At 45.7% G+C, this 18,494-nt stretch overlaps 1 protein-coding gene across 2 annotated transcripts in view; it reads right to left on the reverse strand.

The window, feature by feature from the left end:
- LOC102945062 (nuclear receptor subfamily 2 group F member 5-like) overlaps window positions 1–16,582 on the reverse strand; it is a 35,241-nt gene extending 18,659 nt beyond the window's left edge. The window contains exon 1 of one of the 2 annotated variants that reach the window (XM_037883442.2): window positions 16,141–16,582. Coding sequence is in view for 1 of the 2 variants with exons in the window: in XM_037883441.2 (XP_037739369.1) it covers window positions 13,557–13,953 (397 nt within the window). In the remaining variant the exon portion in view is untranslated. Of the gene's footprint in view, window positions 1–13,556; window positions 14,054–16,140 lie in introns of those variants that run through there. The other variant, XM_037883441.2, reaches the window with a different exon arrangement.
- Between the last annotated feature and the right edge of the window lie 1,912 nt (window positions 16,583–18,494).

Consider the following 18,494-nt stretch of genomic DNA (forward strand, 5'->3'; position numbering starts at 1 on the left):
GGGGCCAGGTAAGTACCACAGACAGGCTTAAAACAGTAGGAGAATAAACTTTTTGCCCAGCGCCTCTGATGAGGATTGGGGCCCCATTGTGTTGGGTGCTGTATAGACAAAGATCCACAGGGAGGAAGGCCAAAAGGGACCACTGTGATCATCTAGTCTGGCTTTCTGCATAGTAGGGGGCTATAGGACTTCCCTGAACTAATTCCTGCTTCAAGTCCAATGGCTGTTCTTGAACTAAATCATGTCTTTTAGGAAAGCACAGATAATAACAACAACCCCTCCTGGCTCTATCATCAGTAGATCTCACAGTGCTTTATAAAGGAGGTCAGAAGCATTGTCCCCATTTTACTGATGGGGAAACTGAGGCACAGAGAGGGGACGTGATTTGCCCATGGCCATCCAGTAGGCCAATGGCAGAGCTCAGTTGGGTCTCCTGCATCCTAGTCCAGTGCACGATGCACAACGCCTCCTTTCCCACCATCTACGTACCCACTCAAAGACACCGAGCAGGTGGAGCCGGAGGGGTGGGGCACGAATTAGCCTCGCTTCGTCAGTGACGTGCTTTTTCGTTTTGTTGAGTAATTGGAGGGAGGGTGGGGAACAGTCCCACGGATCTTTGTTGTTGTTCTCCAGGTCCCAGCTCCCGGAATCATGGGAGAATCTCAGCTTTCATTATTAACAAGGAAAAAAACCCAAATGGTCCTGTCCCTGAGGCTGCAAAGAAAGGGCTGGAAAACTGACCCCTGAAAGGCTCAGAGAAGCCAGAAGGCAAACAAAAAGAACCCCAAGGTTGATTGGCTTAAAAATCATGACATTTTATAAAATAACCTCAGTTTTAGTGGAGCCCTGACTCCTGATTTCTGAACCCTTTGGATCCGCAATACTGAATTAGTGAGAGTGGTCTGTTCGTCCCCTTGTACAGCCCAAGATGGGGGCTCCTAGATGCTACCATAATACACCTAATTGCAACAAAAATCTACAGCCCATAGCACAATGAGGTCCTGGTCCATGACTTGGGGCACCAAGGCAGTACCGTAATGCACCTAATAGCAATAAAAAAGTATGACGCCTAAGTTTCAGGTTTCTGGTTCCATGCCTAGGGCTGGTAGATACTACCAGGAGACGATGACATCAGAATCCATAGCAGAGCAATGACACACGCCATAGATTTTTGGCTCCAGACCCAAAGCTGAAGGGTGTTTTGGATCTGGGGATGCTCTGTGCTTTGCGGTTTCTCTTGCCATAGAGATCCGAGCAGACGGCGCCCCATGAGTCCAGCTGCAGCACGGTGGCTAAAACAGCCTGCAATAGCAAACACAGCAGCCTTGTCTGCTGCATGTCGTACTGAATTCTGCTGCCCCGTAGCTAGAAAACCAGCCGATTTTGATTTCAAAATTGTCAGCGATGGAGACTCTGCCGCGATCCTTGGGACGTTGGGCCAGTGCTGAATGACACTGGCTGTTAAAAATGTACACCTTATTTCTCGTCTGAATTCATCTCGCTTCAACGTCCAGCCGTTGGATCACGACATACCTTTCTCTGCTACGTGGAAGAGCCCGTTATTAAATATTTGCCCCTCTTGTACGTACGTACATACAGACGGTAATCAGCTCACCTGCTCTTTCTTAAGCAAAATGGATTGAGCCCCTTGAGTCTGTCACTCTAAAGCAGATTTTCTAATGGCTCCTCTTGGCTCCCTCTCCAACTGATCAACACTCTTCCCGAATGATGTGCACCACAACCGGACGCAGGAGTCCAGCAGCTATAGCACCAGTGGGTCTTGCGATAGCTTGATGTGATCAGTTTAATTTGATGGGGCAGCTTCACAGGAAACTGCCTCGCGCCTGGCTGTGGTTGTCATCGCCCGGCCGTGCATTAAACGGTGAAGGAGACATGCATGGAATATACCATTGACCGATTCTGAGCGCACCCCAAACACCTGTTAGTATGACAGGTGCCCTCAGGATCAGGCCATTTGGTCTTAAACACCCCAATTGAAAGGGTGCAAATCTGGGCCTTGTTGTACAGGTAGAACCCTATCCCCCATCTCGTTCAGAGCAGCAGGTTGCTGGAGGGCTAAATATGATGCCCAGATGCAGCTACTGGCCCTATAGCAAAGCAGGGGGGAAGTTTAGCAAAGGATGGCAGAGGGCTAAGACAGTACGTGTGTAACCCACTGGGGAGCGTGTATGACAGGCAATGGAGTCTTTGGTTTGGTGGCCAAACCAAAAATTCCAGGAAAAAAAATTATTTTCCAGTCAATTGGAAACAAGAATTTTCATTTTTTTCCTCACCAAAATTTTGTTTCATTCACTGCTCCTGAACTCACAGGGAGCCATCCACTTGGATCACCGGGCAAAGAGAAACCAAAAGACACGGGATACCCCTCGATCCAAAACACCCTTCGGCTTTGGATCTGCGGCCAAAATTTGCAGCTTGTCATTTACCTGCTAACTATTTGTTATTTATCATTTTATTTGACCAGAAAAAGAAAAAATTGCATTTTGTTTTCTGGGTTTTTTTTTTAAATCCTTGTTTGTTCATTTAAAATAAATCTAGCTAAATTTCCAAATGAAATGTCAGTTTGAAATGAAAAGTCCATTGTAAACGGCCATTTTCTATTTAGTTTTTCCTGGCTGGAACTATTTGCTGAATTCGACCCAGATTTGCAATAGTTTCATTGACCTGAAACTGCATTTTGCAGTGAATAAACTATTTGACTGAAAAATATGGCCCAGCTCCTGAATAGATCCTGATCTACTGAGGATCTGAATTCTCACTCCTTGCCGTGGAGTTTTAGCTTGAGCTGCCGCAGCTCCTGGTTTTAGCTGTGGAGAAGGTCCCCAGTTTGATCCCCAGTGCATTGGTCAAGAAGGAAACCATCACACATGCATGCCTGTGAAATGTCCCTATGCAATGGATAGCAGGGCAGGCAGCTATAACAGTGGGTGCATGGCTGTTTTGTGCATCTGCCCTTCTTATTAGCATGTGGGAGCAGAGAGACTGGTTTAATGAGCTCAGCCTTGCAAATAAAAATAAAAAAAAAAAAATCACCATACCAGCGCAGGCACAAGATCTGCTCATCCACCTTCCCACCAGTGCTGGAAAAATTAGTGAGACTTTGCTAACTTGTCAAAAAACTAGCTCCTGACCCACCCGCCTCGGTGAGTAGGCGCAGAGAATATTTTGCAAAGCTGGGTTAGCTAATCTATCCTGCCGGAAAGGAACGACTGAAAGGGGTTCCTGGGGACCTGAGAGCTAAAACAGCTGGGATGGGGAAATTCAGCCTCTTTTTCCCCTAAACAACCAGTATCTATTGCCTGCCGTAAGGTTTAACCCCCACTCTAGCGCCGTACAGTCGCTCTCTAGAACAATCTCTGCTAGCACCTTTCCTCCGACGCACCCAAAGCGTCCCCTAAATACAAATGCTGCCTTCCTACACCATTCCACAAGGCAGGGAGCTGTCTACCCATTGCACAAGCAGGTAAACTGAAGCACAGAGAGGAAATAACTTGCAGCCAGTTGCGTAGCATATCTGTGGTAGCACTCGGAATAGAACCCAGGAGTCCTGACTCTGACCACTAAGCTCCACTCTCCTCCCAGAGCTGGGAACAGAAGCCAGGTGTCCTGACCCTCCACTCCCTGCTCTAACAATTAGCTCAGACATCTTCCCTAAGGTACACATGTGGCTCAGTTTTTCAAAGACCTTGACTGCTATTTAGGCAACTCAGTAAAGGCCAGATTTTCCAAAGACTGCAACATTTGCGGTGCTGGGCTCTCTGGATTATTTTGGTGGCTATATGGGAGCTAAGCTCTTGTGAAGAGCTGGTCCTTAGGTAGCACCTGACTCTGATGGAGCCCCCGTGCAAGAACTGCAAATGTGACATCCCGCCATAACGAGCAGGGTTGCTGTAACGCGGACGCTTCAATCCTGGGTTGTTTCTTTGGCCAAAACAATTGTTGTGTTTGTTCCGCTGTTCCCGAAAGAACAAACAACACGTTTTACCCCAATCGCACTGGCCGGGGATGCCTGGACGTGTTGCACCTTTGAGAATACGCGGAGGGTTTCCCTCCCTGACTTATCCACCCGCCAGGCTTATCACAAAACAAATGTTTGTCCTTCTTCCACTGAGCATCAAATAGCCCCAGTCTGGTGGACAAGGACCAGATCCTCAGCTGGTGTAAATCAGCATAGCTCAAAGGAACTCCATTAAACTAGATGAGACTCTGACCCAGACATTTTTTTTGCCCTCTGGTCCGGGATCAAATTGATGAATTTCGCTCATGTCTCGTTTGGAATGCTGTCTGAAAGCCAAGACCTGCTCTGATCTGCCAGGATAAAACCTATGTGTTTTTCACTCTCCATTGCTAGGCATATTGGAAAGGTGGGGGTCAATAGATTCTTCCATTTTTTGGTGTATTAATTAAAAGAGCTGTGAGAATAATTGAGAGATTGGTTCACTGGCCATTCTGAAAGGAATTTTGGGTCAAACTGAAAAGTAAATTTCAAAACAAAAAGTCACTTCAAATTGAAGCGTTTCATTTCAAAAGCATCAAAACGAAACTTTTCGATTTTTTTTTTCTGTTTTTCGGCCAGAAGAATTGGACAAAAGTGAGACAAATTCACGCAACGTTTTGGTCAACCTGCATCTGCATTTTGGAGAGGTTGGGGAAGGTTTCTACCAGCCCTAGATTTAACTGAAAAGATAGAACCCAGGACTTGGATCATGGAAAACTTTCGAGGCCACCGTCAGCTGACACTGGTTGATTCTCATGCCCACTTTGCTTTGGGGTGTACAGCTGCAGAAGGTGCAGGAAAATCTTGACTCTGGGTCTGGGATTTGGAGTGGGGGTAATAATGTATTTGTGAAATTCCTAGAGGGAGGTGTTTATGTATGTGTGAAAAGAGGTTGGGGGAAATATGGGACAAAGCCCCTGCTGCTGCTGACAGAGGAACCGATCAGATTGCGATATATTTAGCAAATGATCATGCAAACCATCAGAAAAATGGGGGTGGGGAAGGGAATTTGTTTCCGTGACTTGGCAGAGATGGTGTTTAGAACTAGGGAGGAGTTTAGAGGGAGCCATTTGACTTTAGCACCCATAGTTTAGATTTCTGCATTCAAAAGAAACTGATTTGGTTGTGCAGCTCTAGGGGCAAGTAAAGGAGATGGGGGATTTTTCTTGTTCTCGGCCAGCCTGCTCCGCATCCCAGCAACAAATGTCCAAAACCAGTAAGGGCCTGAAAAGCTGGAAGCTGGTTTTAGACTGGTGCAAAACACCAAAAAAGTAGCTTTCCTGTTGGGCCCCTGCCCTTGTGCTATCATTTCACCAAGCGCTAAGTGGATAGAAAAAGCAACCGAGGCAGAATGGGTGGACCTGGCTTTCACTTACTCAAAAGTGTTGTCTTCATGGGAAAGTTTTTTCAGGATAACCTCAGGTCAGGTCTAGGCTACAGACTTCTTCCAGCATAGCTCTGTCAGTCAGAGAGGTGTGATCCCTGACCGACAGACCCAAGCTGGCACAAGCCCCTGGCGTAGCAATGCTGAGTTTTTACCAGTATCACTTGTTTCACTCGGACTAAGAGATACTGTTTTGTTGGCCCACACTAGGAGGGCTTTGCCCGTCTAGTATACTCTAGTGTTCCTAGAGTAGCCCTGGCCTAAAGCAGATGAGAAATTTTCCTCCAGTATCTGAAGGCCTTGTTTTGGTTTAGTTCACATCCCTTGGGAAGGGGGGTTAAACTGAACTGAAAAATCCCACTCTTATACCAGAATTTGGGATTATCTGAACACGGAATAGCTATCCCCATACGAAGCCCCCGTAACATGGACACGATTATACTGGTATACCTCCATAAGGGATGGGGCATAGACCACACTGGTGTAAGGCACCTTGGTACTGATCTCCACTAGGGATTGCATTGGGACGACTATACTGGTAGAAAATCACCCCCTAATCGTTTTAGCCTGAGAATGCACACACCGAGGGCACGCCAGTGGTGAAAGACGCAGCCTCACAGGCCTGATTCGGACAAGTCTCCCTGGACAACCCATTGGCACTATGCCCTCCTAAGAAGGGCAGAATCAGACCCTCGCATCGTCCAGTGGATTGTGACTCAGCGAGGTCTCGGTAAGGGCTCTCATCCCAGTTCTAGCACCAGCGTGCTGCGTGATGCAAGTCAAGTAGTCATGGCCCGTCTCTGTGCCTCAGTTTCCCCTCCAAGCCTTTGTCTATCCGGTCTACTTAGCCTGTAAATCCTTTGGAACAAGGATTCTCTTCAACAACACCCAGCGCCATCAGGCCCTGATCTCACGTACAGCCTTCAGGTGCTACCATAACACACGTAATAACAACTCTTCTCCCAGTGACCACCCTCCCCCTGAGGCTCTCAAAGCCCTTTACAAACACTAACCCCCGTGGGCTTGGGATGGGGAAAACCGAGGCATGGAAAGGAGAATTAACCCATCCACGTTCACAAAGCCAGGAAGCAAAACCTTTTCCCCAGCCCAATCCTCGGGATTGCGAGGGAACAGACTAACTTGACCGCTTCTGTATTTGAATCCTTTTCGGGTCAAAGCCTAAAGCTCCTGCCCGTGAACTACAGCGCAGGCTGAGGGTCCAGCGAGCTGTTGCACCAAATGCTGTGAAGTTAGGTGGAAAAAATAGAAAGGATTTGTTCTTTTTTTATGTACCAAAAATGATATGTACACGTCCGAAAACTCTTCTGTAGCAGAGAACAACTACAGTTCATTAGATACTAGTCGCTGAGGCACTGGGGATCTTAGAAATTGGGGAGGATACAGGTTTCCCTGGATAGACAAGAGACAGAACTGGAGAGAGCGAGACAAGATGGAATTGGAATTGACTAAAAACAACCAGTGTCTTTCCTTCCGCGGCATCGTAAACGGGTTTTTGCTCTAAGCATGTACAGACCAGTCATGTTGTGCCAGGCACGCTTCCCCATAAAGCCATGAGAGTAATGCAGGAGGGGGAGAGAGGGGCTTTTGTTTAATGAAAACGTGAGTGGTTTCTCTACCACCGCTGCCTCAAAAACAAGGGGCCCAATCTCCCAACCCTTACTTCCACGAGCAGTCCTATGCAAATCAATGACGTTGCTCAAGTGAATGAGAGTGGCTTTTGCATTTCAGGGGCCCGAGACCTGTGGTCAATAGCTGTCTTTGCCGCGTGAAAGGATTCCTAGCACTGGGTTTTTCCAACCAGCTAACAGGCGACAAGGGAAGTTTAGGCACTCAGGGGCCCGATGGTCAGTCAATGTAAATTGTCAATATGTAACACCAGAAAGAGAGGCTGACCGCTGCTGGCATTGAAGTCAATAGAGTGATGACAATATACACCCGCTGAAAATCTGTCCCTCAGTTTAGAAGGCTGCTTCCCCTTGCCAAAGTCTCACTGTCTGGGGATTTCATAGAAGAAGAAGAATAACGCATACACTGTTATACTATGGCGCAGATCTGCAGCTTGTGATAGCTCAATGGAACCATGACAGCTTAGACCAGCTGAAGGGATGCCTAAATCTACTATAAGACCTTGCACCTAAAAGGACCTCACAGACATTAACAAATTAAGCCTAACAACATTCCTGGGAGGTCGGGGACATGCAACACCAGGATACATCAGAGTTCTATGAACCGTCTACCTTCCACGAGTACCGAAGAGTCTCATAATTGATTTGTTTGCAGCTGTGGTAGTAACAGTTTAAAAATCCACCCATGTCTCACAGTAAGGGTAAGCCCAGTTATCAACACGCTGGCTGAGAAAATACATGTCCCATGGAGAGCAATATTTTGTGGACAGCTTCTGCCACACAGGGAAAGGGGGGAAAAAAAAAAAAAAAAAAAAGGCAGATTCTGATCTAAATGACACCGGCCTAAATCAGGAGTTGAGTTCAGCAGTGGATTTACACCAGTAATGCAACTCAGCTCAGAATCTAGGCAGAAGCTCTACGTAAGTAGATGGGGAATGGGGGAGTTCGCTTAGAAAACAAAACATGGCTCTGTGTCTATTGATCAGAAACTCTTCAGAACAAGGAAGGCACCTTTCTCTTTGTCGTGAAATACCATGTAAATTTAGGGGGATACAGCAATTAGTAATAGCAGTAATACAAAGAAGAGATATCTAAGAACTGAAAAAGAGGTGATTTCTCTGCTGTGTATTTCCTAGGCCCTGAGTGAATTGTTTCTAATCTTTGGTGATTGCTAGCAAAATACTGGTGACCACCCAAAAAATTGCTGATTTTTTATGCCTAAAATAATTCCTGTTTTATTTAAAAAAAAATCAAATGGCTTTGAAAAAAATCAAAGGGCTACACAGACACTCAAATTTAAAAAATCGAACTTATTTTTAAAATAAATGCCCCCTCTCTCTCCTCCCTAATATTACTCAGCTTTACAGACCAACTTTTCGAAAGAGCTCAGTTCCTATTTCGGAACCTACCTAAACCATCCAGGTTTCCACCAGTGCATCTCAATAGATGCTCGGCACTTTTTAAAATTCTACTCCCTCGATTATTTGTAAGCCAGAGAGAATTGTGACATTCTAATTCACTTTTTTGGGGCAGTGACCTGCCAGTGTCACTTGTTTCTAGTCAATTTCACTTTCAGGCCCTGATGCACAGTGCTGCAAAGGGCAAGCCAGCAAGCCAAGGAAATGGTTGCTTGGTTAAAAAGAAAAAAAAAATCCCTATTCTCTCTGGAATTAAACAAATAAATAAATAAATAAATCACAGAAACATTTCCATTATTTTGGGCCAAATTTGGTACATTATCGCAGTGGTAGATTATTGCATAAATGCAATGTACCTAGTGAGCATGTAAAATCAGCCAGATACTGTGAGGGCAGATGCTTTAGAAATGCATTTAACAATTACAAACCTTCCTTATGACCCTGGTGGCAAATCCTTTAAACTGGGCGGTTAAACTTCAGTGAGATGGCTAATAGATTGCTAGCCGTTTGCCCACCAAAATTGACAGAGGTGTTTAAATGACGAAAGGGGATTTCTCCTAATCGTTATAATAATTAACAAAAGACCTAATCTGCGGGGAACGCAACGTGACCCGTTTCCAATGCCAAGTGCGAGGGGCAGAAAAGCGAAAATTCAGACTATTCTATTGCTGGAAAATGGATTGGGGAATAGAGCTATTGAAAGTTCACTCAATGCCACTATACTCGGAGTGAATTCACCCCAATCAAATAATATTGATGAAACTAAAAAAAAATGAAACGTAACGTTCTGAAAATCAGCACATATACTGGACCATTCCCATGCCCTTGTTCAATCTATTTGTTTCCATGTGTCCCTTTTTCAAGTTAAATGACTTTCCAGATGAAGTCATCACTCACTACCAAACCTTTGTGCAAGTCTATTTGTAATTAAATTTCCCTTAAATATTCTTGATCTGAGGAAAAAGGCTGCAATAAGAAACATCCCTTGTAAGATACAATTTGAATTCTATGTTTGGAATTCATTAATACACTCTAGAATTTTTCCGTAGAGCCCAGTTTTTGTAAATTGCATTTAAGGATTTGGATGGAAATTTGATTTTTTGTTTTTTGAGTGGGGTTTTGTGGGCTTTCTCCAGCTATCATTCCCAGCCTACGATAACTGGCAAAGAATTAAAATATCATTTCTGAACCTACGCTCAATAATTTCAGCTGAGTGTGTGTGTTCTGCATAGAAGCAAGGGAATCATTCAAACAACTCCTGAAATCCTTTGAATCAAAAAATTATCCCAAATTTAAATTGGTATTGAACAAATTATATAATGTAGCATTACATAATCAGAAAAAGATAAGTAGATGTATCTTGATAGATAGATGTCTTTGTTTATGTTTACCTAATAGTTGAAGCTTACTTGCCAATGTAAATATTTACCTGGTATAAAATTCCAAGTAAAATGGATATTAAAAAATCAAAAGGAATACAGGGAAGAGAGCTGTTTAAAAATGCTTTTGAATCTCTCAGCATAGATGTTTCAAATGTCGAGTAACCACTAAAAAAATTTAGTGTCCGCTCAACCAGAATTGTAGTGATCTAAGCTCACCTTGGGCTATAAAGACGTGTTTGTTAATGAACACAGGCCAACAATTTTCTTATTATGCTACCTAATGCTGTGTAGGGTTATGACAGACGTCATGTTTAGCTCAGCAGTTCAATAAGTTACCTGACTCAGCTTCTCTCTCTATTTACAAAAAAAAAAAAAAAAAAAAAAGAATAAAAGACTTTGTCAAATCCTCAGCATGTGTTGATTTCAGCCTAGCTGGACCAATTTAAACCCAGTGAGAATCTGCCCACTGTATGATGCGTGCATTTGGACAGCAGGCATCTTTTTGCACTAGCCCAGGGGTCCCTGCCTAACCACCGCTAGAACGTCAATTTTATTTTAAAGAGATGACTTTTAAGGCAGAGGTTTCTGGGTGTGAATATGGCTCCAGATTGCACGAACTTTTGCCCTGTGAAGCTCTCCAACATAGCGTTTTGCCGGGTGCCTAGCACCATGTCACCCAAATGCGTTATAAGGGCCTCAGTAAAGGGAATAATAGAGGTAAAACCGTCCCCTTTCTAACTTCCTTTTCTCAAAGCCATGCCCATGATCTGAGAAGCATTAATCGCCAGATTTGACAGAGGGCTTAATAAAGAAATTAACACACACAACTGAAAAGAAAATAAGGAGAGAAGGAAATAGATTGAGCTATCCCAGCTCCCAGCTGGATCAGGGATAAATCATAAGGATTTTATGCTGATGATTTGAATGGTCATTTGTGCAGAATAAATGTATTAGCAGCTTTCTTGTGTATATATAAGTATATATAAATAAACGAGAGTAGCAAGAGTTGCTAAGGTCTGCTACTAGTACCCGTTGGGGATATGCAGTAATCATCTCCCCAAAAGAAGATTAAATGCCATGAATGCATTATTGCAGCCAAATTACTGGGCACGTTCACAGAAAGGGAGGGGGCAAAGTTTTCAAAGAAAAATCTTACTCTGGAGAGTGGGGCGGGAAGGGATTTGTCTTGATGTTTTCTGAAATATGTCCCATCATGGGAGAGAAACTTTACCACTTTTTTCCAACTCATTCCTTAACTGAGAAAATTAAATGTACAAGAGAAGTCTTTAATAGTATGGTTGAAATGCTGATCATTTGCGCAAAGTTCAAAAATAATGTGATTCCTATTTAAGTTGTATGGATTCTTGATTGTTACTAGTTAAAGAAGGTAGTTCGCATTATGAAGGAAGTACCATACATACTGAGTATTATTGTTATACGTGTATCTTATACTGAGAGACTCCCATGCTGTCGCATGCTTTCTGCAATCCTACATTTGCGCGAGTGTAACTTAATAAAAAAATTTCTCCAGGGCTTTGAGATCTGATGAAAGATGCTATCTGAATGCCAGGTATGTTGTTGTTTCCACTCAATATATTTGTGTGAGGAAACCATGCATGTTACATTACTGCTAAATTCTAGTTTAATTTTAAATCCTGATAATGGTTAATATAAGGATGGTGAATTCAGTGTAATCAGCTTTGGCCTTTTTTTTTATTCCTATCACAGACATACAGATGCATTTTTTAAAAAAGAATATTTCTATTCCTACTGGTTTTCACTGCCTACCTTGTTCTAAATAACATGAATATGGGCACAGTGAAAATTCCTACCTCTGCAGAGAAACTCTCTCTAAATCAAGCCCTATTTAAAAACCCAAGAGAAAATAAAGGTTCACTCGTTCGAAGGATTAATTTCACTGATCAGATAGTCAAGCTAAATATGAATTAGGGTTATTTCCCATGATCCTTTTGTTGTAATCTACAAGTAAAGGGTCTTGGGGAAATTTAGCCTTTTAAGGATTCTGCTTTTCTCTTGCTAAAGAACAATCAACAAATATCCAGGCTTTACTTTCTCAGGCCCAAATGGGGAAGTACAGTAGACAACACTGGGGAATCAGTATGCAGGAATGTTAAGGGGGAGGCTGATGAATTTGGGATTGGCAAAAAGGACAAACCATCTGATTTTGTGTAGATCAGAAATTTCAGCCAAAAGCTGGTGCAAAGCTTAATTCAGTTGAATGAAAGTTCCCTGATATTTGCCCTGCAACAGGTATCTGAAGTTTGCCCTTCATTTAAAAAACAAAATAGCTACATGGAACAGGAAAGGAAAACCAGTCTGAAATGCAGGGGGGCAGCAAATAAAACAGAGATGAGTTGAGAACTCGACAAAAGCAATTCTGACACATTTCTAGCCTGTGGGTTTCCACTTTACCCAGATCCCTGTTAAGAAATGGTATCTGGAATTCTCTTGGCACTGGGGAGTATATGGGATGGGAATGATACTAAGAACATACCAAGTCCCTAAGACGGCAGCGTAGCAACTGGAAACTCGCAGCTAGACAGGAAGAACCCTGGCTAGGGCTTTGGGGGATGGATAGCAGGGTGGCAAGTAAGGAAGGAAGAGAATACATAGGGAACCACAGGGCACCTGCAAGGAGGACTGTCAAGTGGAAGGGTGATGCCTGGTACACATGACCCTGCTGCCTTCAGTGAGGGGGAAGCTGATCAGACAGTTCCGCACAGGTGGGCATCCTGTCTAGAGAGCAGAGAAAGGATGGGAAAGGAGAGAGTGAGAAAATAGAGGGAAAGAAATAAAAGAGATGTCATGAGAGAGGGTAGGGAGAGAGACATTTAGGGAAATAGAAAAGGGGATGGAGAGAGAGGAGGAGGGAATCGGAAGGGAAGAAAGATTTAGAGAAGGAAAAGGAAAGTAGTGAGAAAAGAGAAAGTGGATGAATGAGAAAATGGTAGAGATGTAGAAAAGGAAGGCATGAAGAAATTCAAGAGTGAGAATGGGGAGAGATAAAAGAAAAAGAATTTAAAAAGAGAGATTTTCTTGCTCTTTTTCATTTCTCTGTCTTTGGAATGAGAGAGAGGAATGACCAGAGAAAGAAAACCTTTCATTCTTTCTCCCCTTTTGCATTCCTTTTCCCCCCTCTCTCACTCCTCTTCCTAAGAGAGAAAGAAAGAAAGAAAGAACAGAGAGAGAGGAGAGAGAGATCCAGAGAACACAGAGAGAGAGACTAGAGAAGGAACATCGAAAGAAACCAGGGCAAAGAAAGCAAGATAACAGAGAGAGAGAGAAATGAAAGAGAAACACAGAAGGGATGAAAAGAGAGAACAAAAAGAAAGAGAAGAAAGACAGGGAGAGGGGGAGAGCAGAGAGGGGGAAGGGACCCCAGGAAGAGACAGAGAGACGAGAAGAGAACACAGAAAGAAAAAGACAGAAAGAGAAGCGAGAGGGAAGAACGGAGAGAAGGAGACGACGGAGAAAGGGAACCCAGAGGCAGAGAGAAGAGCACACAGAGAGAAAGAGCAGAAAGACAGGGAGGGGACCCCAGGAAGAGACAGAGAGGAGGGGACACGGAAAGGGAGAGCCCGGAGGAAAGGCGAGGCCGCCAGGCGAGGCTGGAGAGCCAAGGAGCGGCGGGGCCGGGGCCGGGCCGAGCCGAGCCGGGCCGAGCCGGGCCGGGCGGGGGGCGCTCACCTTCCCGGCGCATGCCGACCTTGAGGCACTTCTTGAGGCGGCAGTGCTGGCACTGGTTGCGGTGGTGCTGGTCGATGGGGCACTCCCGGTTGCTGCGGCAGGTGTAGCTGAGGTTGCGGCGCACCGAGCGCTTGAAGAAGCTCTTGCAGCCCTCGCAGGTGAACTGCCCGTAGTGCTTCCCGCTGGACTTGTCCCCGCACACCATGCAGTCCACGCTCGGCGGGGCGCCCCCCTTCTCCCCCGCCTCCGGCGGGCCCGCGGCCACCGCGCCCTTCGGGGGGCCCGGCGGCGGAGGGGCCACGCCGGGCTCCGGAGCGCACGGCAGGCCCGGCGGGGGCTGGGCGCCGGGCGGGCCCCCGGGGATCTCCTCCTGCCAGGGGTTCACGACCATGGCCATACTAGCGGGGGGAGGGGCAGGGGCAGGAGGAGAGGGGGGGGAGAGGAGTCAGGATGGGGGGAAGGAGGAAGGAGCGGTGGAGGAGAGGAGTCAGGATGGGGGGAGAGGAGTCAGGATGGGGGGAAGGAGGAAGGAGCGGTGGAGGAGAGGAGTCGGGACGGGAAGGAGCGGTGAAGGAGAGGAGTCGGGACGGGGGGAAGGAGAGATGGAGGCGAGAACTCGGGATGGGGGGAAGGAGGAAGAGGCGGTGGAGGAGAGAAGTCGGGACGGGGGGAAGGAGGAAGAGGCGGTGGAGGAGAGGAGTCGGGACGGGGGGATGGAAGAAGGAGCGGTGGAGGAGAGGAGTCGGGACGGGGGGAAGGAGGAAGGGGCGGTAGAGGAGAAGACTCGGGATGAGGGGAGGGAGGAAGGAGAGGTGAAGGAGAGAACTCGGGATGGGGGGAGGGAGGAAGGCGAGATGGAGGAGAGAACTCGGGATGGGGGGAAGGGGAGGTAGAGGAGAAGACTCGGGATGGGGGGAAGGAGGAAGGAGAGGTGGAGGAGAGAACTCAGGATGCGAGGAAGGAGAGGTGGAGGAGAGGAGTCGGGATGGGGGGAAGAAGGGAAGGAGCGGTGGAGGAGAGGAGTCGGGATGGAGGGAAGGAGAGGTGGAGGAGAGTCGGGATCGGGGCGAGGGTAGGAAGAAGGGAAGGGGGAGCAGATAAATCGACGGCGGAGGAGAGAAAGAAAGTTAATCCACCCAGCAAGGAAAGGAATCAATAAGAAGGGGGTGGTATTTTGAAGTCTCTCCCCTATGATCGCAATGGAATTCGTTCAGTTTCTTCGTGGCTCCCAAATTCTCCAGCAACCGAGAGAGAGAGAGAAAGAGACAACCAGCTCCTTTCTAAAAACACCCTCTCTTGCCCCCTTCTGTCCTGGCGTGGGGGGCACGGGAGAAGAGAGGTTTGTTTAGATTAAATTCTCTCTCCCTGCTGGGTGTGTATCTAGAATAACAGATAATTAATATTTGCAATGTCGATTTGGTATTTGCAAAGAGCAGAATTATAATCGGGGGGGCGGGGGGGGAGAGCTAAAATGACGAAGCCAGATTCCTGGAGGGTTTTATTGTCATCTCAGCCACTCCAAAAATCCACCGCTCTCGTCTTCCCCGCCCCATTAAAACAACCCCAACAAAACTTTGCTGGACGCAGAAACTCCCAAGGGACTTCCGATTCCTTACGGATCTGGTACGGGGAGGGGGGGAAGACAGAGAAAGGGAGAAAAGGGGGAAGAGGGGAAAAAAATCCATCAAAATGCTACCAAGCGTTACGTATTTCACAATAAACTCTCAGCCAATTTGGACTCTGGCTTCTCTTCCAAACCCATCTGAATGACATGCCAGAGGCCGAACACACACCGCGCAGGTTGGCAACAGATCTAAAAAAAAAAAAAAAGATTCTCCCCCGGTCCCCCTCACGTGCATCCAAATTTAAAAGCGATTAATTCCTAATCAACCCCAGAGAACCCTAATTACAAACACAACCGGTCGCCAAGATCTCAAATAAAACCACACGCCCTCCCCACGCACCGAGGGATCCTGCATACATTGGGAGAGCGGATGGTTCCTCGCTTGTCCTCAGTTAATGCAAACACAGGAATCCAGATAGCCCACCAAATTCGCAGACTAAACTCGGATCCGCGCTTTGTTTCTTTAGTCAATTTCACTGCCTCTGATCAGGCGGAAAAGTTGGGCATAAAAGGGTAAGGGAACAAATAAAAATAACGTACAAAATAAGGCAGCGTTTAAATCATCTTGGGTTTTGCAGAGTTTATCCGTCTCCGATTCTCCCTTCCCTTTATAGGAGGGACTATCCCCGCGTCTCTTTCACACACGCGATTATCTGCCAATACTTCTGTGCAAGTATCGGGGTGTGCGTGTTTTGTTTAGTCTGAATCGGAATATTTCCCTTCGTTTTCCCTTCTCGCTTCGATTTCTAGCCGGCAACCAGACGGGCTTCTTTCTACTTTGCACCCCCCTGGCAATTTTGTTTAAAGTGATTTTATTTTGAAGGGGGATAAAGGTGTACCAAAACATGTAAATCGGAAAAGAAACGCGTCCAGAAGAGGCAAAAGTGGGGTCGGGGGGGGGGGGGAACAATGGGAGCAGAGCTAAATAGAGAGAGATCATTTAAAAGAAACGTACTGTACCTTGGGAAAGGCAATGTCTTTTCTCTTCTGTCTCAGCCTTGGGGGATGATGCTCTACAGTGTAGCTGCTGGTTTGTGTCTTTTAAAAGCTAGATTATTAATCACACGCACATTTCACAAGATTTTCTCTCCCCCCCCCCCCTTGGTGTGTGTGTCTGCGTATGACTTGCAGGCTCATAAAAGTCAAGATCTGAAATGAGATGGAGACAGATTCCACCTTTTGAATTTTCCTCTGTCTTCTCTTCCCCCTCCTTGGACAGAAGCAAGGGGGGGGGGGGTTGGAGGGGGAGGGGGGGGAGGTGGGGCTGGGGAAGAAGCGGGGGGGAAATCGCAACACACACAAACTTTTAAAGAGAAAGAATGGCCCTTTTGCTTGTCAATTCCCCCCCCCCCGGCCCCTCCCCCCGAAGATGTTCCCTGGGAGGATCACGTGGCGAGCGGCTGAACTCTGACAGTGGAATTCATTGACAATGTGGCCATGGAGACACGTTCCTTATAAGGCCCAACATTCCAAGTAGGGGAGGGGGCTGGGGATGGAACCGGCCCTTGCAACGCCGCGGAGCCCTCCCTCAATCAACGTTGCAGAGGGCCCTGATTGGTGCAGCCCGCGGGAGGCGGTGGGTGGGCGTGGCTGGCCCTGGTCAATGGGCGTGAAGTCCGCGAGGGGAGCGATTTAAAAGGGGGTGGGGACGCCACGGGCCAGGGTCCCTCCTCCTGCTGTCACTTGGTCCCACTTGCGAGAGGGCAGGGCGGGCTGGCACATGGTGGGAGAGAAAGTGACACAGTGGTGGCGGCTTGTTGCTGCGGCTTAGTGCATGCCCCTGGGGCTAAGTGCCACCTTGCATTGCTCACAGCCTTGCATAATTCTAATGACTAAACACTGGCCTGGCTGTGCTCCCTGGTAACGCAGAAGGCTCTGATTTCACCTGGTGAGTGGGATCGGAGGAGTTAGAGCTGGGGGAGACAAGTAGAGGAATGTCCCCCTGCAAATGCAAGATCTGTAGCATGCCGGTAGATCAGTTATTCGACAGACCGATTAGTGAATGTTGGAAGAGGTAAAGCACTGGATGTCATGATGATGCTTCCCTAGATACCAGGGTGATATAGCTAGGTAGCTTAGTTCAGGTATTATTAATTCATTATTATTATTTTATATATTCTGTGCGTGCAGCACCCTAATGGTGCTACACTTTTTATTTTTTACAGTCAAATAAAATATACAAGATTTCTTCACTGAGTGTCCAATCTAGCACAGTGGTTTTCAACCTTTTTTTTTTTTTTTTCATTTGCTGGCTGCCTAAAGAATTTCAAATGGAGGTGCAGACACAGAAATCGTAGACGTAGTCTGCGGACGGCAGGGGTCTGCAGACCACAGGTCGAAAAACCTCTGTTCTAAGGTATGGACAACCTTTCGTGGAATCCTTAGACATAAACTGTGGGCCCACGGGGGTCCCTGGACCACAGGTTGAAAATCACTGATCCAGCACAATGCTATTACTATACAAATAATGCGAGTTCCGCCTTAGCTAGAGCAGGGTTGTTTCAAAGATTTAAAAGCTAAAACTCCTGATGCGTTTACTTACCTTAATATTTCTAGCATGCACTTATCTATGTCTGTAAAGAGCAGCCTAAATATATAGCCTAATAGCAATTATTTTAATTGTTTTTTAAATAGATTACAAAAATAGTTTAGATAGGGTAGCCATATAACTCCCACTGTTGCAGATTTGGTTGATGATATAATATAATTAATATAAATTTCAATTACTTAAACCTTATATTTTTGTTTATATTTTTAGATTTTTGACAAATTAAATTAAAAGAGAGAACTGAAAAGAACCAAAAAATTAATGTAAGGATGAGATTAAAAAAGCAACCAACTGGTGGGAAAACACATTTCCACAATAATACTCACAGCAGGTAATGCTATATTACTTGAACCATTTGTTACTTTGATTTAAAACACAGATTTAACACTCAAAACAGAAAGAACAACTGGCAAGATTAAATAGCTGAATGAAAAACAGCTAATGTTTGCACCACGTTTTGAAAAGGTAAAGCGCTATCTAAGTGCTAAATATTTTTTAATAAGGAAACGAACTCATATGAATTAATCATAAAGTTCCGAAAAAGGCTGACCACATGCCTAATAATAATAATAATAAAGTGACCTATTGTTCAGCTGATGGGAATACATCTGCACAGAGCTGTCAAGACGTGACAATTTGAATGAGTGAAAAAAAAAATCCATGTGAGATTTTTAAGTGTCTAATTGAAGCTACACATTACACGCGGGCACACACACATCCTTCCTTCTTGAACGATCCTTACAAATGTGCTTTAAAACACATCCAG

The sequence above is a fragment of the Chelonia mydas genome, chromosome 24, assembly GCF_015237465.2.
Source record: "Chelonia mydas isolate rCheMyd1 chromosome 24, rCheMyd1.pri.v2, whole genome shotgun sequence".
In the NCBI taxonomy this organism is placed as follows: Eukaryota; Metazoa; Chordata; order Testudines; family Cheloniidae; genus Chelonia; species Chelonia mydas.